At 41.7% G+C, this 25,150-nt stretch overlaps 1 protein-coding gene across 2 annotated transcripts in view; it reads right to left on the reverse strand.

Annotated features, from left to right (window-relative positions):
* LOC108700010 (SRSF protein kinase 3) overlaps window positions 1-17,091 on the reverse strand; it is a 43,250-nt gene extending 26,159 nt beyond the window's left edge. Inside the window, exons 1-4 of one of the 2 annotated variants that reach the window (XM_041574770.1) lie at window positions 17,032-17,091; window positions 13,645-13,716; window positions 13,476-13,540; window positions 11,984-12,142 (exon numbers count right to left, since the gene is read on the reverse strand). In XM_041574770.1, the coding sequence (XP_041430704.1) occupies window positions 11,984-12,095 (112 nt within the window). In that variant the 5' untranslated portion in view covers window positions 12,096-12,142; window positions 13,476-13,540; window positions 13,645-13,716; window positions 17,032-17,091. Of the gene's footprint in view, window positions 1-1,669; window positions 1,976-11,983; window positions 12,143-13,475; window positions 13,541-13,644; window positions 13,717-17,031 lie in introns of those variants that run through there. The other variant, XM_018232835.2, reaches the window with a different exon arrangement.
* Between the last annotated feature and the right edge of the window lie 8,059 nt (window positions 17,092-25,150).

A 25,150-nucleotide genomic window follows, 5' to 3' on the forward strand; every position in this document is an offset into this window, starting at 1 on the left:
TAGCACACAGTACAGTACATGGGATTTAGGGGAATGGCCATTAGCACACAGTACAGTACACGGGATTGAGGGGAAGGGCAATTACAACACAGTTCAGGACATGGGATTGAGGGGAAGGGCAATTACAACACAGTTCAGGACATGGGATTTAGGGGAAGGGCAATTAGAACACAGTACAGTACATGGGATTGACGGAAGGGCCATTAGCAAACAGTACAGTACATGGGATTGAGGGAAGGGCCAGTAGCACACAGTACAGTACATGGGATTGAGGGAAGGGCCATTAGCACACAGTATAGTACATGGGATTGAGGGAACTGCCATTAGCACCCAGTACAGTACATGGGATTGAGGGAACAGCAATTAACACACAGTACAATACATGGGATTGAGGGAAGGACAGTTAGCACACAGTTCAGGACATGGGATTGAGGGAACGGGCATTAGCACACAGTACATGGGATTGAGGGAAGGGCCATTACCACAAAGTTTAGTCCATGGGATTGAGGAGAAGGGCCATTAGCACACAACACAGTACATAGGATTAAGGGAAGGGCCATTAGCACACAGTACAGTACATGGGATTGAGAGAAGGGCCATTAGCACACAGTACAGTACATGGGATTGAGGGAAGGGCCATTAGCACACAGTACAGGACATATGATTGAGGGAAAGGCCATTAGCACACAGTACAGTACATGGGATTGAAGGGAATGGCCATTAGGCCACAGCACAGTACATGGGATTTAGGGGAAGGGCCATTAGCACACAGTACAGGACATGGGATTGAGGGAACGGCCATTTGCACACAGTACAGTACATGGGATTGAGGGAAGGGCCATTACCACACAGTTTAGTTCATGGGATTGAGGAGAAGGGCCATTAGCACACAGTACAGTACATAGGATTGAGGGAAGGGCTATTAGCACACAGTACAGGACATGGGATTGAGGGAAGGGCCATTAACACACAGTACAGGACATGGGAGTGAGGGAAGGGCCATTAGCACACAGTATAGTACATAGGATTGAGGGAAGGGCCATTAGCACACAGTACAGTACATGGGATTGAGGGAAGGGCCATTAGCACACAGTATAGTACATAGGATTGAGGGAAGGGCCATTAGAACACAGTACAGGACATGGAATTGAGGGAAGGGCCATTAGCACACAGTACAGGACATGTAATTGAGGGAATGGCCATTAGGACACAGTACAGCACATGGGATTGAGGAAACGGGCATTAGCACACAGTACAGGACATTGGATTGAGGGGAGGGCAATAAACACACAGTACAGTACATAGGATTAAGGGAAGGGCCATTAGCACACAGTACAGGACATGGGATTGAGGGAAGGGCCATTAGCACACAGTACAGGACATGGGATTGAGAGGAGGGCCATTAGCACACAGTACAGGACATGGGATTAAGGGGAGGTCCATTAGCACACAGTACAGTACATAGGAATGAGGAAAGGGCCATTAGGGTACAGGACACCGGGGGTGGGTGCAGGGGTAGCAGTAACAGACACACAGAGCCATTTCCCCCTTGCTCTAGTAACGGCTATTGGCAGACATGCTGCCTTTCCCCCATACTATATCCAACCCACAAACTGCTGTCTTGGGGTGCAGCCTCCCACCTCGTAAGCAAATCAGCCCGAGTTCTCACCTTTCTTGGAGCTCATGACAGAGTTGGAGAGAAAGTGGGGAGGAGAGGAGACATCCTCAGGGGGGAGGGAAGAGACAGCTGCAAGCAGGATGGGAACGTGAGGGATGACGGATAAATCCAGGGCGGACTTCAAGGCGTGTGTGAGAGAGAATGATGGGAAAATGGCGGAAGTGTCAGTGCAGAGTCGGCGTGCCAGAGAGGGGCATGCTGATACACAGGAAGAGGAGCTGGAGCAATGGGCACACAGCTACAAGCAAGATGGGGAAGCAGGAGGGGAGGGGAAGAGCTGATGTCACAGGGAGAGAGGAGAGACAGAGGGGAGGGGCACAGGGAGGAGAGAGACATGTGAGACATGAGGAGAAAATATCCCAATGATGCTCCCCGTGGCCCTGACAGCTGGGACTTGGGATTCCTCATACACTGACTGGGAGATGCCCGGGGGGCTGTGCTGGGAGTGGCAACAAGCGGCCCACTGGCCCCTGTGCCACACACAACTCGCCCTGCCTGCCCCCATGCCACACACAACTTGCCCCAACCCGTGCCACACACAACTCGCCCAACCAGCCCCCATGCCACACAACTCGCCCCGCCAGCCCCCATGCCACACAACTCGCCCCACTGGCCCCATGCCACACACAACTCACCCCTGCCCCCTGTGCCACACACAATTTGCCCACCCTCAATATAAAAGTGGGGTATAAGGGGGTCAAGCAACATCATGAAGGAAGGGGGGCTTGTTTCAGGGCCCCTCTCTGTCACTGCAGGGACTGCTTGACTGCACCCCGTTTCCCTCAATATAACACAGTGTCTGTGTGGGATAGAGACCGGCAACCTGTGCCTCCTACTCACTGGCTGCCATACTGAATCCCCCTCTACCAACACAATTGGCTTTGCCTGCCTGAAATGGCATCGCCACTAGACAGAATGATAAGGGAACTTCCCCCAACAACTCTCATATGAACTGACATTTTAAGCAGTGTTCCAATACACATATAAATTGATTTAACTGTGCACTATAAACTGCGACTGAAACCAGGGTGTGCTTCATGCTCTCTGATCTTTGGTTCTGACTCTTGAAAACATGTAGTGTAACAGAAGTTCTCCCCGAGGTCTGATAAAGGGGCAATTCACCTTTAAATTAACTTTGAGTAGGTTATGAGTAGGTTATATCATTCTAAGCAACTTTTCAACTAGCCTTCCTTATTTATTTTGTCTAGTTTTTAAATTATTTGCCTTCTTTCTTCTGACTCTTTCCAGCTTTCAAATGTGGGTTCACTGACCCCCATCTAAAAAACAAATGCTCTGTAAGGCCACATATTTATTGTTATAGCTACTTTTTATTACTCATCTTTCTATTCAGGCCTCTCCTATTCATATTCCAGTCTCTTATTCAAATCATTGCATGCAGTTTCCAATTTCAGTAATGTGGTTGCTAGGGTCCAAATTACCCTAGCAACCACATTACTGAAATTGGAAACTGGAGAGCTGCTGAACAATTCTGTGACTTGTCTCAGAATATCACAGTACATCATTGTAAAAGTTAATTTGAAGGAGAACAACCCCTTTTAGGAAACCAGAAAGGGCAGAATATTCTTTCCAAAAATGTTTATTCTGCCCAGCACTGTATTTTAGTTCTGGTTCCATCCTAGGCAGCGCACCTAAGTGCACCCCCCCAGGGTGCATTAGTGACATCACTTCCAAATCTGACTCTTTCCAGCTTGTAAATGAGGGTCACTGACCCCATCTAAAAAAAACAAATGCTCTGTAAGGCTATAAATGTATTGTTATTTTTTAAAATGTATTGTTATTTTTAATTATTCATCTCTCTATTCAGTCCCTTTCCTATTCATATTCCTATCTCTAATTCACATCAATGCATGGTTGCTAGGGTAATTTGGACAAAATTGCAAACTCAAAAACTACAAATAAAAAATAAAAAACAATTGCAAATTATCTTAGAGTGCCATCTCTTTACGTCATATTAACACAAAGATGGAAAAACTTTTTCATATTAGGCATATTAGGGTCATATTAGGCCAGTCCCCCTTCCACTTTGATTACAACTGGCTGTAAGATGAACAAGTTCATCCCCACCTGAGAAGGAAACCTGACTAAAGGCAAAGTCTGACAACAAAGCCGACAAATTAATTTCCCATAGAAACGGCACAAAGATGATCCCCATGGATAAATGAACACCTAACCTCCCTGTTATCACAAAGCAACTTGCCCCTTGACAATCAACAATGGGTAAATTGGGTTGGGTAAATTGTTTATTGTTTTTTTTATACAACTCCGTTGTCATTTCACCACAATCTTCATGTAGGTACTTTACTGATACAGCAAGTAATCTCATTATACTACTACTGCACTCATCAAACCCCTACTTTTGGATGTTGCAATTGTCTACTGTCGACTGTTGTTTTTGTATCTTTATTAATGTTTAAAAGTACAAGTATAGGATCCTTTATTTGTGAACCCATTATCCAGTAAGCTCCGAATTAAGCTGGCCATAGATGCAAAGATCCGATCGTACGAATCATCGTATGATTGGACTTTCCCATCTCCCGACCTGCCACTAACGATTCCGATCAAATAAAGTACAAAAGAACAGATCAGCTGATGTTCTGCCCCTGACAGCAATCGTACGAAAGTTACGTCCGACCAAAGTTAGTGACAGTCTCCCACTGAAAAATGTATGATCGGCAATACATGAGAGATATTATCGGCACCCGACAGAAATCTTTTAACCTGTCCGATCGACCAAACGAACGGTCTCTGCCGGACGAAAAATGTCGGGACTCGCCACACGCGGTCTGAAAATCAGATCTTTGCGTCTATGGCTAGCTTTACGGAGAGGCCATCTCCCATAGACTCCATTATAATCAAATAATCCAAATGTTTAAAAATGATTTTCTTTTTCTCTGTAATAGTAAAACAGTAGCTTGTACTTGATCCAAACTAAGATATAACGTATCCTTGTTGAAGCATATACAGCCTATTGTGTTTATTTAATGTTTACATGATTTTCTAGTAGACTTAAGGTATGAAGATCCAAATAACAGAAAGCTCCGTTATCTGTATAACCAGAGGTCCCGAACATTCTGGATAGCATGTCCCATAGCGGTATATGTAAAACAATAAAGACAATTTGGAAAAAAAACACAGAAGAAATGTCACCAAGCACAAAGACGACATAATTTTACCAACTTTGGGTGAATTGTACACAATCTTTGAACACACTGACTTGGTTTGTAAAATGTAGGCTAAGCTTTGCCACTGAATAACTGCCATAACTGAAATGGTCAGAAGATTGTGTTATTGCTATAAGATGTATTATATTACTGTACTAATAGTTGTGTTACTTTAGACCAGGGGTCCCCAACATTTTTTATCTGTGAGCCACATTCAAATGTAAAGAGTTGAGGAGGAACACAAGCATGAAAAAAGCTCCTGGAGATGCCAAATAAGTGCAGTGATTGGCCATTTGGGTAGTGCCTATTTGGACTGGCAGCCTACAGGAGGGTCTGTTTGGCAGTACAGCTGTTTTTTATGCAACTGAAACTTGCCTCCAAGCCTGGAAATCAAAAATAAGCTCCTGCTTTGAGGCCACTGGGAGCAACATCCAAGGAATTGGGGAGCAACATGTTGGGGATAACTGCTTCAGACAGAGCTGGATTAATTCTAAATGGGGCCATGGGAAAGGTGTGTTATAAAATACCGGGGGCAACACTGTGCCATAAAATGCTTGGACTGCTCTATCAGTGGGAAGCATCTTTTTGCAGTGAGGCATATTTGTTGGGGCATGATGTACCCCTCAACCTTTAATTACCCACTAGAACCATCGGACCACTGTGCATAAACAAAACAAGAATTGTCAGACATGGCTTGTACAACTCTAGCTTGGTGCAAACAAGAACAATTGCCCTGGTTTTTGACACAGTATGTTCTGGACAACAGCAGCAGCAGAAGGGAAGGTGACAGGGATAGAATAGCTAAGAAAGATGGCAACAATAGGGCAACATGGCAAATACCCCCCCACCTAATAGCTTTGTTTCAAATCCCAGCACCCACCGCAGACCAGAAAGCATGCCCTGCTCTAGGACTCACCAATTCTAAGGTATTTTCAGAAAATGTGTTTTGCACGTGGATAGGGGAGATTTGTCACCAACGACAGATTTCCTTGTATGGGCTCCCCCCAGTAGGCCACCCAAAGACTTGATTGCTAGGAACTTTATTTGCATGCTTTTTAACAAATATATTCTTGAAAGACATAAGAGCTTGGTTCAAACTGCAGCCGCAACTTTGGTTGGGAAAGAATGGATACCAAAGATGCTTGTGCCTAAACATGCGTCCTGCATTCATGCGTATTTTGTCCCAAGTGGGATTGCGACCTGCCATGTGTATTCTAGTGCATTATATGCAAGTGCACCTACTGACTCTGGAAGCCTGGAGCTACTGTCACTTTAAATGTTGGCCCCAGATTCTGGAATATCCACTCAATGAAGTAAATATTCAGCCTGTCACTCTCTCACAGACCTACAAGATGGGCTTAAAGGTTTAGGGACACCAGGAAATGTTTCTAAAACGTAGAGTGAACATCCCCACATCACGACTGCGCATTGTTGGGAAGTGCTGTTAAAGTCCATTTGTGATTCTGCTTTAAGAAAATGATGCCATCATGTGGCCAGAAATCAGATCAGTACTTCATATACTTCCTAACGGATTTGGGAATTGAGCTCTGCAACTCCATCTCCTGTAGCTACAAAAGTACCCAAAGACCCTCACAGAAACACAGACAAAGTTAAAAAAGCCCACTGTACATCTCCTGGATGGGCCAAATGGCAACTATTTAATAACGGCCTTGTTTACACTATTAGACCTATTCTGAACACTGCCAACCATAGTATAGGTATATGATCCCTTATCTGGAAACCCGCTATTCAGAAAGCTTCGAATTACAGAAGGGCCATCTCCCATGGATTCCATTTTATCCAAAATAATCCAAAATTATTTCCTTTTTCTCAGTAATAATAAAACAGTACCTTATACCTGATCCAAAGGTTAATCCTTAATGGAAGCAAAAACAGCCTAGAAGATTTACGGTATGAAAATCGAAATTACAGAAGAATCCCTTACCAGGAAAACTTCAGGTCTTGATCATTCTGGATAACATTTCCCATACCTGTACCAACAACCACAAACTTATACCAGTACTTATACCACTGCCACAGAGCTACAAATCTGAAATCAAATCAAAGAACGAAAGCCATATACAAATAGGGGAACCATTATCCAGAATGCTTGGGACCTGGGGGTTTCCAGATAAGGGATCTTTCCGTAATTTGGATCTTCATACCTTAAGTCTACTAGAAAATCATGTAAACAATAAACCCAATAGGCTGGTTTTGCTTCCAATAAGGATTAATTATATCTTAGTTTGGATCAAGAACAAGCTACTGTTTTATTATTACAAAGAAAAATTATTTTAAAATGTTCAATTATTTGGATAACATGGAGTCTATGGAAGGCAGCCTTTCTGTAATTCAGAGCTTTCTGGATAAAGGGTTTCCAGATAACAGATCCCATACCTGTACATACTATTCCAGCAAGGCAAACACCTATTAATTTCCTTATCTTATAAGAACTGGGAACTGAATGGCCAAACAGCCACAGTTACTCAACTCTAACACCCTGAAATCATATGGGGACCTCCAAATTCAATATAACTTACTCCAAACATGATCTGTAGAAGTATTTTCAAATATATTTACTGCTCCCAAACTTGAAAGTTGCATCGCAACAACAAACCACTTTCCTTTCAATCAGCTGAATCCAAAATCGACACGATATATCTACAAAATTTACAAATAATATATAAGGTGGCATAAAATACCCACCATACTGCACAGGGTGTTCTGATCCATCCATCCAAATGCTGAAGATGTGACACTATTTTATATCCAGACATTGTGCCGCACTGGACTGGGACTCAAAATATACCCTGGCATTCCAAATAGCCCCCACCAGCCCACTAAATAGTGACTGTCTATGGCATCTTACAGCAGCCCCAGTTTCCAGATAACAGATCCCAAACCTGTACATATTATTCCAGCAAGGCAAACACCTAAGCATTTCCTAGAAGCAATAATTCCTTATCTTATCAAACATGATCTGTAGAAGTATTTTCAAATATATTTACTGCTCCCAAACTTGAAAGTTGCATCGTAACAACAAACCACATCTACATGATCATAGCTACAAAATCTACAAGTAATATAAGATGGCATAAAACACCCACCATACTGCACATGGTGTTCTGATCCATCCATCCAAATTCTGAAGATGTGACACTTATATCCAGACATTGTGCCGCTCTGGACTGGGACTCAAAATAGGCCCTGGCATTCCAAATAGCCCCCACAAGCCCACTAAATAGTGACTGTATATGGCGTCTTATAGCAGCCCCTCTGGCATGTGCCAGAACCCACAGATTTCCAGTCCGGGCCTGTGCCCAACTCTTGCCCCTTCTGGAAGCACATGTCACATCTACTTCAACAATCCACCAAATGTCCTGCTCACCTTGTCTTTGGTTTTACTCAACTATGGACTACATCTTCCCCCTAACCTGAGGAAGCTAGTCTTCCACATCCTCACCTCAGCTACACTCCTGATACCAAGACTATGGAAGTCAATGGAAATCCCAGAGAAGTAGAACCTGATCAACTTCACAGTTTCCAAACTAACCTACGAAACACTAACAGCCACAAGTGCAAAATCCTAAACTAAAACATCACTTAATGTAGCAGGAGTGGAAGCAAAATTATTTATCTTTCAGAGGAAATACCAAATTAGCTATAATAACTAGTGAATCTGACCCTCTTCGATTCGCCGACAATTCATGAAAAGGGCAAAAATTCACTGAATGCATTGAAGCCTATTGGCGACAGTTTTTTTCACCAATTACCGTCGATGGGCATCTTTTTTGCTGCAAAACCTGTCTCAAAATTTCGCACATCACTAATAACACTCAAAATCTAATAACATCACTAATTCAAGTCTCTTATTTAAATCAATGCATGGTTGCTAGGGTAATTTAAACTCTAGCAACCAGATTGCTGAAATTGCAAACTGAAGAGCTGCTGAAGTTAAATAACTCAAAAACCATAAATAATGAAAACAATTAAAACAAATACAAACAGTGTCAGATTATCACCCTCTACATCATACTAAAAATGAACTCAACGCTGAACAATCCCAGTAAAGCAAGAGAGAAGATATCATGAGCTCTTGTTAGCCGGACCATCTCTGCCCTTTATAGCTGTATATACTGGGGTTCCCATTCTGTTTCACTCCCAATTGTACTGAATATTTTTGTTGCAAAACCTGTCACAAAATTTCGCACACATCACCAATAACATTCAAACAGTCACTCCCAATCGTACTGCGCTACTGAATATGTTTGCCGCTCTACAAATAACCAGTAACACCAATCAGAACAGCTTTAAAAGAATGAAGAAAGACACAAAAGGTTGGTGCATTTAACACTTCTGACAACAAACTGCTGGTCCTGGTGACACAATGCATTTAAAGGGCTGCTAATGGTTAAAAAAAATAACGCTAGAAATCGAGACATTTCATGTCAAGAGGAATTACCTAGACCTCTGGGCCCAGTGGCTGTGCCATTAAAATTAGACAGACAGCACTTTCGTGGGTTCAGGTGTTTTCCATAGAAATGAACATGGCAATTCTGAGCATTTTGTTGCCCACACACTGAGCTGTAAATGGCTTGAGTGAAAAATCATCCTGAATCCTGTGTATTTATTAGGGGTCAGTAACCGTGAGAGTCAGAAAGAAATTGCAGTGGCTGCAAGTCTATTGCCAGTCTCTAGCCATGTGATCACAGCTGCATATCAACTGGAAACCTGCAAGCCTCCAGGGATACTATGCCTTGCTATGCCTCTTAAAACCATTTCCTGGTTGCTAGGGGGCAAGAGTCTTAGAAACTGATGTCAACTAAAAGTCATATTCCTAATAGAAGACTTCTGTCTGCTTTGGTGATTTGATACCTGTATCTCTCTATCTACTGCTAAACTACAACTCCCAGAATTCCCTATGAGATGCAGTAGCTGAGCTGTAGTCTAGTAATAGCTGGTGGAAGATCTAAGCGGGGCAACCATCAGTGCATATGGGGGAGTCTAGTCAGGGGCTCGGTTCTGATAGTGGCACTAGTTCTAAGGCTACTTAAGTTTGGGGTTGATTCTGTTTAAGTACAAGTTTGACTGGTCACATATGTACCTGGGCTTGTGATTGGCTGCCAGTGACGGGGATGCCATGCCTTAGCTCAGTATGACATCACTCCTAGAGAAGCTCTGATTGGCTCAAAGCTGCCAGGGAAGTTCACTTCAGAGCTCAGGTACGGACGGCAGTTATTTCCGTTCAGTATTCAGAGGTAAGAGAAGCAACTAATGACTCTGGGGGAAGGGTGACATATTAAGGACAGTATTAGAAGGGGAACAGTAGGGATGGTTTGGCCCACATGATATATGGAAGCATAGGGGAGAAGGGACAAACTACTTAAGACTGTCCCCTGGCACCAAAGCTCTCAAAATTGCCCCCCATTGCCTGCTATGCCTGCCAGTGTATGGCCAACATAATATTCCAACTCACCCCAATTCATTTCTATGGCAATCACCAGCACCCAAAAAGGATTTTTTAGCCATTAGTCTGTACAGCCCCCCTACACTTGCATTGGGTCACCAGGACCAACACCTGGGTGGCAGGGGTGCCCATGGCCCTTGATTGCACCAACTTTTTATATATCTCTCCTAATCAGCTTCTTCAACCCAGTATATACAGATATATATGTCAGAGAGTGCCCAGCTCACGGTCTCTCCTCTCTTTTTGTCTTACCCCATAGAGAGATTTGCGATTTCCAGCGATTTTTAGCGACTCAGCGAATTATTAGCGACTTTGAAGAAGATAAAAGAAGAAACAAAACAGTCTTTTTAAAGACTAATCACTTCCATCAAGGGCAGAACAACAACCTGCCCAACCCATTGTGGGTCATCTGGAGGAAGGTAAGGATTCTGCATTATTCCCTCTGTAAAATATATCACACTGTAGATGAGGAGGAAAAACAAAAACTGTTTAAATTCAATGTGCAAAGGAAAGGCAAGAGAAAATAATAACCTCGCTGACCACAAATCTAAACCTGTGCTTCTCTAGATGAAGCTGAACTATAATTCCCAGCATCCCCTATGAGTTGTAGCACTAAGGCAATGTATATTTTATATTCCTTATTTATTTATTGCTTCTATTGAACATTTATTCAGTCTTTCTTTAGTTATAAATGCGAACTGTCATTTGATGTCTAGGGTCCCACTCACACTCCCAACTGCCAAAAGCAACTGTCACTAGTATCAGCACTAGTGTGGATGTTATGTAAGAGCTGGAATAGGAACAAAAGTAGCAAAAATCGGAAGACAAAATGTCTAGCATTAAAAATGCTTGTGTTATGGCACGGGGACACGTATCAGAGCAGAGCTGGTATTGGGAAGCAGGCACATTGAGTACATGCAGGGGGAAGCAGAGTCTATGGGAACATTAAGATGATCCTTACATTAATAGAACTGAGGAATCTCTGCATGATGGGATCTGTAGTCTTATCACAATATACTGTTCTAACTGTTTCCCCTCTATAATAAGTGTAAGGTATCACTCTTGGCTGTAGGAGTTGCCACTTTGCTCAATATAGTTTTAGCTCCAGCCATTATTCAAAGTTACCACATGTATCCTTGTAAACCACGGGCTTAGAGACCCCATAGCAGGGCTTGAGTTTGCTTTCCACAGTTCCAGGGGTAAACCGGCAGCAAAAAAGCACCTACCCCATATAACACTAAGTGGCCATGTAGGTTGCAGAATTACAATGTGCAAAGGTAAATGGGAATTAGGAAGTGTTGAAACAGGAAAAAGGAATAGTTTAAATGTTTTGTTTGGTCACTCTCAGGCTTTTACAGCTGCTGTCTAGTTGCTATGGCTTAATGACCCTAACAACCACACACCAGTTTGGAAATAAAATTGGGAGATGAACAGTAGATGGGCTGAAAAGAAATAATACTAGTACTGGTTGAAGCCAATGGTTAAGAAGTGTGAACATGTCATACAATGACCATTTTTCCCATATCAACTTCCCTTTCCCTACTTGCTCAGATGTGTAGCAGTGAGGTTACAGAGAGGTGCTTGTTTTGAGCTTGTAGTTTACCAGCAGCTACAGTTGGATTCTTTATCTTCACTGAAGCAGTCACTTATACCAACCTTTTTTTTCCTCATACAGGAGCATCAAGATGGGTGCCAGACTTTGTAGCATCTTGCGTCGGCACCGGCACACTGAGGTACGATACATGGAAATATCAAGCCATCGTTTCATGCCTGACGATTAGAGGCCTTGCCAATAGATATAAAGGGGAACTGTCACTGCAAAGAGAAATTCCTCAGATTATAATAAATATTTCCTTATCCTGTTTGACACAAATATCATGTTTCATTGTTCAATATTCACTATAGTTTGGCAGCATTTCAAGCGCTTAATCATTTTGTCGTCATTTTTTCCCATTCTCTATAGACTGTTGACATCAAACAGTCTTTTGGTGCTTGTGAGCCCCAGGTAAGTATTTCTCTTTCAGGTATGAAGCAGGAGCTGGTGAGAGTCATCCAGAAGGAGATGAGGATAGCAGCAGGGGCTGAAAATCTGTACCGTGTCACCAAGGACAGAAAGACCAAAGCCCTGGTGAAGGAGCAGAGGGACATCAGTGAGAAGAGGGTGAAAGCCCTTTACTCCTCTCTCCTCAAGCTCAATGAGGAGATAGCTCGGAGGGAAGCAGAGACTGCTACAGGTGAGCCATAACATGCTCTGGCCTCTTTTCTATTGGCATTATATGGGGAACATGTGTGTCATCCTAACAACCCATCCACTACCTCTTCACACACATTAGACTGAGCATCACAGGACTATAGTTGACTTTTATGACTTTATTCATTCAAACCACTGATTATTGATAACATTTTGACAAACAATGAAACAGGCCTTAAACCCTACCTTCCAGAATGTTTTGGTATTTGAAAATCCTTATATCTCTCAAATTTATTTGCTATGTTTTCAGCTGCAGTACTGGAGACTGCTAGTCACACCAGTATAAACCTCCCAGCCGAAGAGGTCAGCGCACCTGAGGTTCAGCTCATTTCAGAACCTGCCAGTGATTCTTCCCAAGTGAGTATTTTACACTGATGCCCTTCATTTCTTGGGCAGAACATACACATTGCCCTTATCATATCCATGATATGCCGCATTTATTCACTGCACAATTGTCCCTTGTTTGCAGCAACAACATGAAGAATCCTCTGAAGAACCTGTGCCAGAGGTAGAAGAGGTGCCTGAAGAACCATCGGAGAGGTGAGGATATTTTGGAATTTATTAGAGGCCAGATTAAATCTCTACCACATACTTTCATCAAATAAGATCAATTAAATATTAACAATAACTGGATTATTCTTCTAATTAATGTAATGTACAAGCAAATAAAATGATTGGCACAGAAGAGGACAGATGGTAACATGCACCTGCACTTTGGCTGGGAGATTAAACAATACATAATTCAGTAGCACAGTGCCACCTATGAATTATGGCTAGGGGTGCTGTGCTATTGAAGATTATGGAGAATGAATCTGGGTAACTTGCAGCTAATCAATAACTAAGGGAAAGACTGAATGAGATTGAACACTAACCTGTATTATCCTTAAAGCGACTCACCTGCAGAAGACATAAGGGAGGAGGCAGAGGAAGAGGCAAAATCTGTGGCCGATTCAGATCAGGACCTACAACAAGAGGAAGAAAGGTAAGATCACACTTTATATGTGAGGCAGTAGTTTAGCCTGCTTTCTACTATTAACTGTACACTTGCATTATACTGAACTTTTACCTCAATTCCCTGATACCAATAGCGGTGTTCCAGAGGATTGCCAAACAGAAGAGATCCCATTAGAGGAGGAGGCTGAAAACACACAGTAAGACAAACCCCATATACTGGAAATTAATACATATGTTATAAATATATAAAACATCATTTTCCAAATGCACAAAAATACAATTCCTGTATCTTTCATTTCAGAGAGCTTACGTTCGGCAGTTTTGGAGCAAGAGACTTCCGCCGGATTAAAGTATTAGGCAGAGGGAGCTTTGGCAAGGTAACTGATTCGCTCTCTAATTAGGACTTGGGTATTTAGTAGCATATATTGGGAACAAGAAATAACACTAAACCCGCTCTCTTATTCCAGGTTCTACTTGTAGAGTACCTTCCGGCCAACATCTACTGCACCCTTAAAGTTCTCAAGACTGATAACATCGATTCTTCTGAGGAAATAGAACGGTGAGCTCATGGGGAATTATTCCATAATCTGATAGGCCTCTTGTTTAGGCTTTAACAGTCCCTTCCTGTCTCACAATCTTTTCCATTTTATATACTTTTCATTTCACTTCCATTCCTTTCACCCAGTTGCTACTGTTGCAGTTATTTGACTGTCGGACTCATTCCCTCTTTTGTCTTTCAGCATTTTAGCCGAAAAGCGAATTGGCCAGCTGGTGAACCCGCACAGCTTCGTGGTGGATTTATACGCCACATTCAGCACTAAACACCTGCTGTTCTTTGTAATGGAATTTGTGGCAGGAGGGAGTTTAAAAACTCACCTCGCCAGGCGTAAGCTCTTTGACCTAGAGAGTGCTAAGTAAGTATAAACAAAGTGCATATTTGGGCTTTTATACATATTGTCTCACAGTTACAGGAGACTAAAAAATAGGGGAGGAGGATGGAGCTGGCAGTATGCAGACGTATACATCACTAAATACTAAGATTCTTATTTGAATGCACCATTTAATGACCAAATGTACTTTCCTTATCCTTGCAGGTTCTATGCTGCATGTATAACCCTAGGTCTGGAGGCAATACACACCAAGAACGTTATACACAGGTAAGAATTGAGAAAGGGGTAGGGGCTGTTGAGGTTGAACAGCAGGGCAGCTACAGGTTGAAAGTCAGTACTTGGAAGCCTGAGGGAAGGAAATAGAATAGGAGGAAGAATGCCTTGAGCTTGGCTTATGGCTCAGCTCTGTCACTGCAGTTTTAATGAATCATTGGAATATCTCCCTTTTGTTTTAATGCAGAGATTTAAAACCAGGGAATCTCTTGATGGATGATGGTGGGTATCTAAAGATTGCGGACTTCGGAATGAGCAAAACTGGTAAGTGCCACCTTGTATTATTACCCAGCTCAAAGGGAATTTTATTTAAGGTTAACTCTGGCATTAATGTTTCATAAAATCCCTTACAATTTTTTCTTTTTTGTATTAAGACATTGGATATGGAGACCGAACCAACACCATGGTTGGAAGTCCGGCCTATATGGCGCCAGAGATCGTAAAGGAGGAAGAGTACACAAGAGCCGTTGACTGGTGGGCTCTTGGCGTCATTGTTTATGAAATGCTCCTCGGGACGGTAAGCAAAAAATTGTCACTGGCCAGTTATAGGGGGAAGGAAGATAAAATGAAAGTATCTACTGTTTTTTTATCTAAACTCGTAAACACTCTGTATACTAAACCTGGCTCCTAATAAATTCCCATTTCAGAGACCTTTCACTGGATATGACAGGGACTTTATCTATGACTCGATAGTGGAGGATGAACTCCGTTACCCCTCGACCCTGGATTCCGAAGCATTAAGCTTTATATCACAGGTAAGAAGCGCTGAACTTTCACTTTATTACAATCAGCTGTTTAGCTCAATGACCACTTTCTAAATCTCTAATTTCTCCAATACTTCTGTATGTGTAACTGCTTTTTTCTGTTCTTGTAGCTCTTGAACAAGAATCCAGAGGAGAGACTGGGTTCTACTCCGGGAGATGCTGCAGATGTAGCAGAACATCCATTTTTTAATGTAGGTACCCTGTCTCTATTATCCAAATAATTCTAGGATCTGCTGGGCTATAGCCTCAGATATTATCCTTTCATATCCACAGCTTCTAAAGATGGCCATAAGGTCTTATTTTCAAATGAACCTCTAATATTGAGTATTTGTTATGGGGTCTATTTTGCAGGGCATAGTCTGGGACGACATCATCGAGAGGAAGATGACAGCTCCTTTTATACCCAGCCTAAATGGACCCGAGGATGTGAACTATTTTGAGGAGGACTTTACCAACCTGCCAGCCAATCTGACGCTGCCGAAAGGACCCCATGCTGAAATGGCAAGGGAGATCGATGAAGCCTTTCAGGACTTTGACTATGCAGCATTTTAAGTCCTGATGAGCTGATGGGTAAGGAAAAGCCTGCATAGCTAGACAAGTAGCACAAATTATTTTGTTATAGATGCAGGGGCACTGATAAGAGCATAGCTGGTTATGGGAAGCAGGCACATTGGGTATATGCAAGCAGAAGGGGACTCTGTGGGAATATTGAGATGATCCCTGAGATTATGTGGATTGACTTTGATACTACGTTTTTTTCTGCCTTTTTCAGGGTCCTTTCAGGAGCACTCAGAATAGGCAGCTGCTGACACCTGTTATGTTTTCAGATGAGACCACCCCAATAATACCAGTAGCACCTTGTCCTCCATCCATCATAATTCCACCACTAGTGCCTTCACGTTATTCTACTGCAGCTTTACCAACAAAGCCTCTCCTTCTATCCAACGTAATTCCACCAGCGGCGCTTCAACATCCACCTACTGTAATTCCACCAGCAGTGCAAACCTCTTTTTAATCCATCGCAAGTTCCACCAGCAGTACCTCCCAGTCACTCACCACAGTTCCACCAGCGGTGCCGCCACTTTCCACCAAAAGATGGCACCAATGAGCCACTTGGTAGACACTCCTTTTCACTCCATCCATCAGACAGCAGATGCTGGGGTCTGCAGGTTGCCATGGGTACAATGGGATGGAAGAGAATGCAGCATTCACCTTGCGGCCTAAATGTGCTCATGTGTACTTTACCATATTTTCTTATTTTCCCCTGCCCTATTCTGTTAAATATGAAGCATTGATCCTGGGAGCAAATCCGATTGCCATTAAGGAGTCAGGAAGGAATTTTTCCCTCTAGAGAAGTAGTTTTTCAGAGGTTTTTTGCCTTCCTCAGGATCAAAAAGCTTAATTTGTTTATTTTTATCAATAATAAAGCTGTATCATACACAGATTAATTGCCATTTCGCTATGTGTGTGTCTTTATTCCAGGTATTGGTCTCATTTGGCAGGGGTAACATATAAAAGAGGAGGGAGTGAGAGAATGGATTACCAATAAAGAAACATTGAAAGGTTCAGTACCTGTGAATGATACCAGTCCTCCAGCGGGTATGGCTACTCCAACCAAGCATTCTCATGCTGGGCTAGAGATTCTGTTTATAATGGTTATTCTTTGCATTCTTCCACCATTCCCCATCATGGTATGAAGGCTGAATGCTCAGTGCCCCTACTGGCATATACATGCATCAAAACGCTGGTGAAGAGAAAAAGAAAATCATTTATAAAATAAACTCAAACCAGGATTGCTTTGACATTTGCATGTTACACAGTAATAGCAAAGTCTAACAAAAGAGATATAAACGCAAAATACAAAATGTTAACTGTATTTTAGGGGATAAGGATATTGTCTAAATTGCAAAATGCTGCAGCAGTATTCATGAGGAATGGATCTCATTCTCCTTTTCATAGTCTGGCTTATCAGGTTCCATTCCCATAGGAAATATAATGCACATGAGCAAACTGCCTCTCACTGTCCCTCACTCTCCAGGCCTGAGCCCAAACTAACAAAGGTTAAAATGCACAACACAATATTCATTGGGCAGATGAGAAGATGCCTGTCTCTAAATCTGTCCCTGTAAGGTTACTATGTAGCCATTTCTCCTGCAAACACAGAGCATTGTCAGGTGCCCATTCTTCTGCCAGCACCTTCTCCCATATTCCAACGTAGCATCTGCCCGAAGTTACAGATTGGTCGTCTCACTATGTTACGTGCACGGTTTGAAAGTCGTGGTTGGAAAGAATGTATAGAATTCAAAATAAATAGTGGTCATAGGAGACTTTGGTGTTTTGGGGCAGTAAGTGGGTGTTTCCATCACTTTGCAATGGGACCCACAGACCTTAAGTTACAAACAAGAGTAATGAAAACATGAGAGGTGTGCAATGTGTGTTTTATGTTAACCTGCTTCTACTTTATTGGGGCCTGTGTTAGCTCCTGAGCCAGAGGAGAGTGTAGTAAGCACTGAGTTTAAGAAAAGAGGCAACTGTGTATACTAAGCTCTCTTTACCCAAAGAAAGCCCTGAGTACATTTGCCTTCACTTCAGTAGGCATATAGTACCTTGAATGAGCTCTAGTACAGCTTGAGTGATATACTGTTCTCAAACTTTAAGAGGTAGTACCTGAGGTACACAGGGTAGAGATTGCTACCTTGACCAATCTGCTTTAATAGCAGGGAGAAGTGGGTAAGACCAGATGAGCATGTCCTGAACTACAGAGCGAGCAATCCAAATGGAAATGTGAGTTCAGAATAATCCAAACATGAATTTAAGACTTATCATACCCTGGGAACAACTTGAATTTGACTATTCCCAACCTAAAACCTTCCGAGTTCATGTACAAGTCAATGGCAGAGGTCCAGTGACCCATTTGTAGATGTGACTAGCCTTCCTGGCATTCAAGATTTTTTCGAAGAGAAAACCAGATTCAAGTTAAGTCGAATTCGATTCAAATTTTTGGGTCGCTAATATTCGATCGAGTTTTAGAGGTACGTGTTTTTTCTTAAATAAGATACTTTTAGAGTTTCAATGTCATTCGAGTTCTTTTGAGGTAAAAAAAACCTCTATAAATCAGCCCCTTAGTTAATCCAATTAGTTGATACGTTTCTCAGCAGTATGTGGAATATTAGCAACTATTGTATCATTTATAACAGCTGCCTTTAATGAAACTCAGGGATTCTGCTCAGCAGGGACAAACATAACAATTATATCAACTAAATGTATCAATTTAGAACAGTTAAGGGCAGAGACACGCTCAGATTCGGGGAGATTTAGACGTCACGCAATAAATCGCCCCTTCTTCGGGGTGACTAATCTCCACGAACTGCCTCCCTCCGGCTAGAATCGAAATCGCCAGCGGGATGGCACTCGGAGCCCTTCATTTTTCAAAGACGCCCAAAGGTTCCACGTAAGGCAACTTCGGAAAACGCAGCAACCCGATTGTCATCCCTCCGGCAATTTACATTCTCACCGATGGGCGACTAATCTCCCTGAATCTCTCTGTCCTAAAGAGTCGGGGACCCCCTTCCCAGAGCTGCTCTAGAAGGTGAAAATAAAACTTTACACTTTAATATTAGGAAAACAGTCACAAATAGAAAATAGAAAGTAACTGGAAAATGTCTTTTTTTCTGGTGATCTATCTGAAAACAATTGAACTGAAAAAAGTGTTTGAAGGTGAACACTCCCTTTAAAGCAGGGGTGTCCAAACTTTTGGCTTCATTGGACCACATTGGTAAAAAAAAAAAAATTGTCTGGAGCCACACATGTAATTCACAAACACTTTTGATTTGTAAAATTTGTAAAGAGAATACACAGAAAAGAACTACAATACCAGTTGGATAACCAGATGGAGCTATAAATTGGAATATGGGACACCTGGATATTAAATAGACATTATTATTACTAACTGGGCAATAGGCAGAGTCTCCATAGGTCACCACATTGTTACAACCTGGCATAGTAAGCCGGTTCCTAACAAGACGACAGACTGAGGTGGTTAATGTGACTGGAGCACAAAGTGTTATTTCACTCTCATTTTTTCTGTATTTCCATACATTTATTTCTTTATTTCTTACTTTTTTTCCCTTCTCTTCTTTTTCTCTCTCCTTCAAGTTGGGCCGCATTCATATCCATCCTGGGCCGCATGCGTTCCTTGGGCCGCATGTTGGACACCCCTGCTTTAAAGGTTTATCAGTTATCAGAAAACACACCCTAAATATGAATGTCAGGGGTCCATTAAACAGTTAGATGGCCAATGTGTATTTGTTTAACTAAGTATAAAGTGTCATGTATGGTAAAAGCTGAGACCACTGAAAACCCCACATTATTTTGAAAGTGACACACAGTACCAATAATGGTAAATAATTTTTTCCATACTACTAAACAGCAACGCTTACTAAAGGTTACATAAAAATGTTGCAATTTGAGCTAATTTTTTTGTTCATACAAAGGCAGCAGCAGAGGTGCAATCTGCACCCGCTTTTTGCTTTTTGGAGGTCAGAATTGTGACAAACGTGTTGGAGGACCGACATGATAGCCCCCTGGACTTGTTGCCCACATGGGTGCCATCGCTCCTGACAATGCTCTCTGTGCAATTGCGGCAGAAGCTGCTGATGCACAGGGAAACGTCTATCTACACAAGCACATTGGTCCCACATTCTTGGAAGACCAAACCTTCTCCTGTCAGTATGTAGGAGCTATGTGCTTGGTAGGCAAAGGGTTAATAATACTGGGGGGGGCACAAAGGGAAATCTACATTAGCAAATAAGTTTGTAGATATATACTCTGTGCCCTTACCCACTGTGTATTCCTATTAACCTCATTATCCTTTCTCTATATTTAGCCTTGTATCTGACATTCATTTTCTGACTTAGTGATGAACACTGTGAATTTAAATAATACTGAGCCCTATAGGCTGACACAGTAACTTGGTGGCCCTGCCCATTGCTCAGAAGGGGTGCCTGGTAGACTGCTTAGCTACATTATTAAAGGAATATTATATGGGTTTGTTGCCAACATTTTTGCTTATGAATGTGAATTGCTGGAAAATGTTTATTTGGTTAAAAAATATGCAATATAATAATCTGCCACTGGGTGGTGGTGGAGGACCATGTCTGGATTAATAAAGTGACACACCAGAAGTTAAGGAAGCAGGCGTTATTGTTGTTTTTAGTATTGGACCTATTATGCAGAAGTTTAGGTTGGAGTTCCATACATTTAGTCTACTTTAATTTACACATTACATAAACTCAGTTTGATTAGTTTGCCCCAATATAGATTAATTCTATCTAAATTGGCATCAATTACAAGGTACTGTTTTATTGTACAGAGAAAAAGGAATATTTAAGAACACTAAAAACACTGAGACTTCATTCTCTAAAATTGAGAAGGATTGGGGTGCATTAGTTGGGGCCACTGAATGAGTCGAGGATCCATACTACAAGGAGGCAGATGGCTGGGGATTACAGGTGAAATAAAAGAAGCTGTACACAAGATAAAGTGTGGATATATGGGGGTGGAGAAGAAATCTGAGGAAATTTTTTTTTAACCGTGGGAGCAAAGCTAAACTATGGGGATAGCAGGGAGAATGTATGTGTATGACAAATGTGTCCTGCCTGAATGATTTGTGATTTATAAGGTACCATCATGGAATGCACAACTGAACACACAGGAAAAGTGCCTCTGCCTGAAAATCATTACAAGGAATTTTTATTCCCTCTGAGATCTACAGATTGAGAATTTCTCAGCCCCCTTTTTTAATTTCCTCTTGACATTGCCTCTGTGGGATGAGAGGTGACATTAGCATCCGCATGTCACTCTGAGATGTGGCTGAGGGTGACATCTTTGTCAGGGATATGGGAGCAATCATTGGTTCCCGGATGGGGGAAAAAATAAACCATCACCTACAGCAAAGCCCAACCCCCACTCTAACACATTCATATGAATGAGAAGCTCAGGTTTGTCTATAAAATATAAACTAGTGTGGGAGTCTGTGTGTCAATGGGCAAAAAGAGCTTCCATGTTTTATTTCACTCACCCTGGGGCAATTCTCTACGAGGCACCACCTGAGGTGTTCCTGTGCCAGAGGGGGTCCAGGAGGGGGCCGCATTGCTAGCGCAGAGAGAGCATTTATGCTCTCTTGCACTAGATAAGCCAAATTTCCAGTTTAAAAAACAGAAATTTTGCTCTTAAAAGTTACAAGGAGCTGCATTTTGCCACCCCTTGGAACTTGTACGGCTTAAGGAGAGTTTTTCAACTTGTCTCATTGGCACAGCGTCCCTGCATCCACCTTAAATTTACCCACAAGAAAAAAACTGGATCACAAAGTAGAGCACACACACCTGCATCAAATTGCTCCCTGGTCATAGATTAAAGCAGTCGTTATGTAGTGAATAAAGTACCTCTTATTGTAAAATAAGTGACCAAGCTATTCCATGACCATGTAAAAGCACAAGTCTGAATGCCACAGGTGAGCACAATTGTGCTGCTTTACAATGTATTTGTAAGACAAATATGCAGTCCTGTTTTGGTCTTCCAACTGGCAAAAACTACCAAAAAGAGTTCAAGCAACTAAATTAATACAGGCATGGGATCCGTTATCCGGAAACCCATTATGCATAAAGCTTAGAATTACGGAAAGGCCATCTCCCATAGATTCTATTTTATCCAAATAATCCAAAATGTAAAAAAAAGAATTTCCTTTTTCTCTGTAATAATGAAACAGTAGCTTGTACTTGATCCAAACTAAGATATAATTAATCCTTATTGAAAGCAAAACCAGCCTATTGGGTTGGCATTCTGAGCATTCTAGATAGCAGGTCCCATACCTGTACAGGAAATATAACAAAGCGGTCATTAAAATATGCTGGACTTCTTTAACTTGAAGAAGCACTTAAGGCTGTGGGTGATCGCCCATATACATATAAAAAGGACCATACATGGAATTCTTGGGAACCAGCAAAAGATTTCACAAACAACAAATGGAGGAATTTTAACAAGATGTTTCTAAAGAAGTTGCAATGATAAAAGCGAAAAAGTATGAACTGCTAAAGCCACCCGTCTCATGAACATGCCATTCTAAGGTAGAGATAGACACCTATTTTTTTGCCTCCCAAAACAATTATGTTAAGGATGAAAAAAGAACCGGGTCGTGATGCTCAATTATGAGACTTAAATAAACGTTCATAAATTGCTTCATAAATTGCCCTAGAGCATTATCAAAGCCCCCGATACCATCAACCTTTGCAATAATGACCCTTCATAATTCCTAACACAGCCTTTAGAAATAATGTGTCGGCCTCAAAAGGGAGATTCAATTGTTTGGCTGCTGGGAATAAGCATGAAGTGCTCCACCAATCATATGTTGTTGCTCGGACCCTGGACCTATAAACAATCCATGGGCAGCTAATGAAATTTAAGGCAAAGGCTCCAAAACAATGGAAATGGGTTAGCTTATTCCTCTTAATATTTTTTCCAGGGCTTGTAACCCTGTCCACACCAGCTCTTTACGGGCTTGTACCCACACTCACGCCCGTTCTTCATAAGCGTGCACAGCTGCCTACAATAACTCTTTATGGCTTTGTACCCTTGCTCACACCAGCTCTTTTTGGGCTTGTACCCATGCCTACACTTTCTTTTTATGGGCTTGTACCCCTGCCTACACTATCTCTTTATGGGCTTGTACCCCTGTCCCCATCTAAAAACAAATGCTCCGTAATGCTACAAATGTATAATTATTGCAACTTTTTACTCTCATGTTTCTCATCTTTCTATTTAGGCCTCTCCTATTCATACATCAGTCTCATTGCAATCAATGCATGGTAATTTGGACCCTAGCAACCAGATAACTGAAAAGAGCTGCTGAATAAAAAGGGAAATAACTAAAAAAAAACACAAATAATAAAAAAATGAAAAACAATTGCAAATTGTCTCAGAATATCACTCTCTACATTGTACTAAAGGTTAATTCAAAGGTGAGCACCTCAGCCTCTGAGAGAGGCCAGTCTCATGGATGCAGGGGCAGCATACACATTGGGTGTCAGCAAAGATGAAACCCAGGACAGTATTGGGCTCTGTCTCGCCTCTTATGTGAGAGATCAAGTCGCCCCAATTACCATTTCTGTGGCAGCGATTTACAGAACTGTAACACAGAAAATTAAAGCCATTAATTGGCAGGGAGCAGACGATGAAAAGTAAATTGTTTCCAAGTGAGTGAGAGGCAATTATTCTGTCAGTGGAGGTGCAGTGGAGAGGAGAATCATTTTGCCTGTGTGTTAGCCCAACAAGCTGCCAGCCTCCTGCATCACATTCTGTGTTATTATCGGGGAGATTGCTCCAAATTGTCCCCATACTCTTGACTAAGGGTCTGTTTTATAGGCGAAATATGACTTTTGAGTTTAGGGGTGCTAATTTGGTTGACAGACTCTTTCACAAACAACTCCAAAACCCTCAAAAGTCATTGTTAGATATATATGTAATACCAATATTGAAGGGGGTTATTCACCTTCAAACACTTTTTTTTCCATGAAATAAGTATGCACAGTGTATATTTAGGGGCCCCTACATGCTATTCAATTGGATAATAAAGATATGTACCCAATTTGGATTAAGAGGAATGTTAACCTTCCAAAAATATGGTGAGCATACTTTTTTCTTGCTTTACCCTACAAAAATGTAGCAGTAGCATAAATGACAGAAATACAATAGGGAGTAATGATCATATGGGGGTCCTTATCTTTATCTTCAGGACCCTTCGTGCCACATACTTAGTTAAACATATGCACATTGGGCATCTAACTGTTTAATGGACCCCTGACATTCATATTTAGGGTGTTTTATCTGATAACTAATAAACCTTTAGAGGGCTTGTTCACCTTCAAACACTTTTTTCATTCCAGTTGGTTTCAGATTGTTTACTAGAAAGAAACGAAAAATGTCAGGACTCTCCAGACACGGTTCAAAAATCGTACGAATCCTCGATTCGTACGATCGGATCTTTGCGTCTATGGCTAGCTTTAAACTGTTCTAAATTGATACATTTGTCATCTTTGTCCTTTCTGAGCAGAATTCCTGTGCTTCATTAAAGGCAGCTGTTAGAATTGATACAATAGTTGCTAATGTTCTAGAGATGCTGCTGAGAAATGTATCAACTAATTGTAAATGTAGCAAATTGTAGCAGTGCAGATGCTCCTGGATCACAGAGTTGCCAGACTGACACTATAGACAGGAACACCAAATTTTAAATATACATTTTGAGAAAAATAAAAGATGGAAAGCAATTAAAAATGTCTTTTTTTATGGTGAACAATCTGAAAACAACTCAACTGAAAAAAGTGTTTGGAAGGTGAACAACCAGTTTAAGTACAGCTACATACAGAAAACAAAGGATGATAACAGCTAATTCCATGTATTAAAATATTGCAAATTAGGATAAATACCTATCACCAATGCCAGCATATACGGCCTGTTTCATGTATAATGCCTCAAAATAAAAAAAAATACATGCCAGGATAAATTCTGAAAGTCAACTATAATTATTATTTTGACCCATTTGTGCCGGATTTGCCTTGGCACGAGCATCCGACTGGCCCATGACGGGTGCAGGCCCAAGTGCAATGGCACCCCTGGTAGTTCAGCCTTTGTGTCTGTT

The sequence above is a fragment of the Xenopus laevis genome, chromosome 8S (genome assembly GCF_017654675.1).
Source record: "Xenopus laevis strain J_2021 chromosome 8S, Xenopus_laevis_v10.1, whole genome shotgun sequence".
NCBI classification, from domain to species: Eukaryota; Metazoa; Chordata; class Amphibia; order Anura; family Pipidae; genus Xenopus; species Xenopus laevis.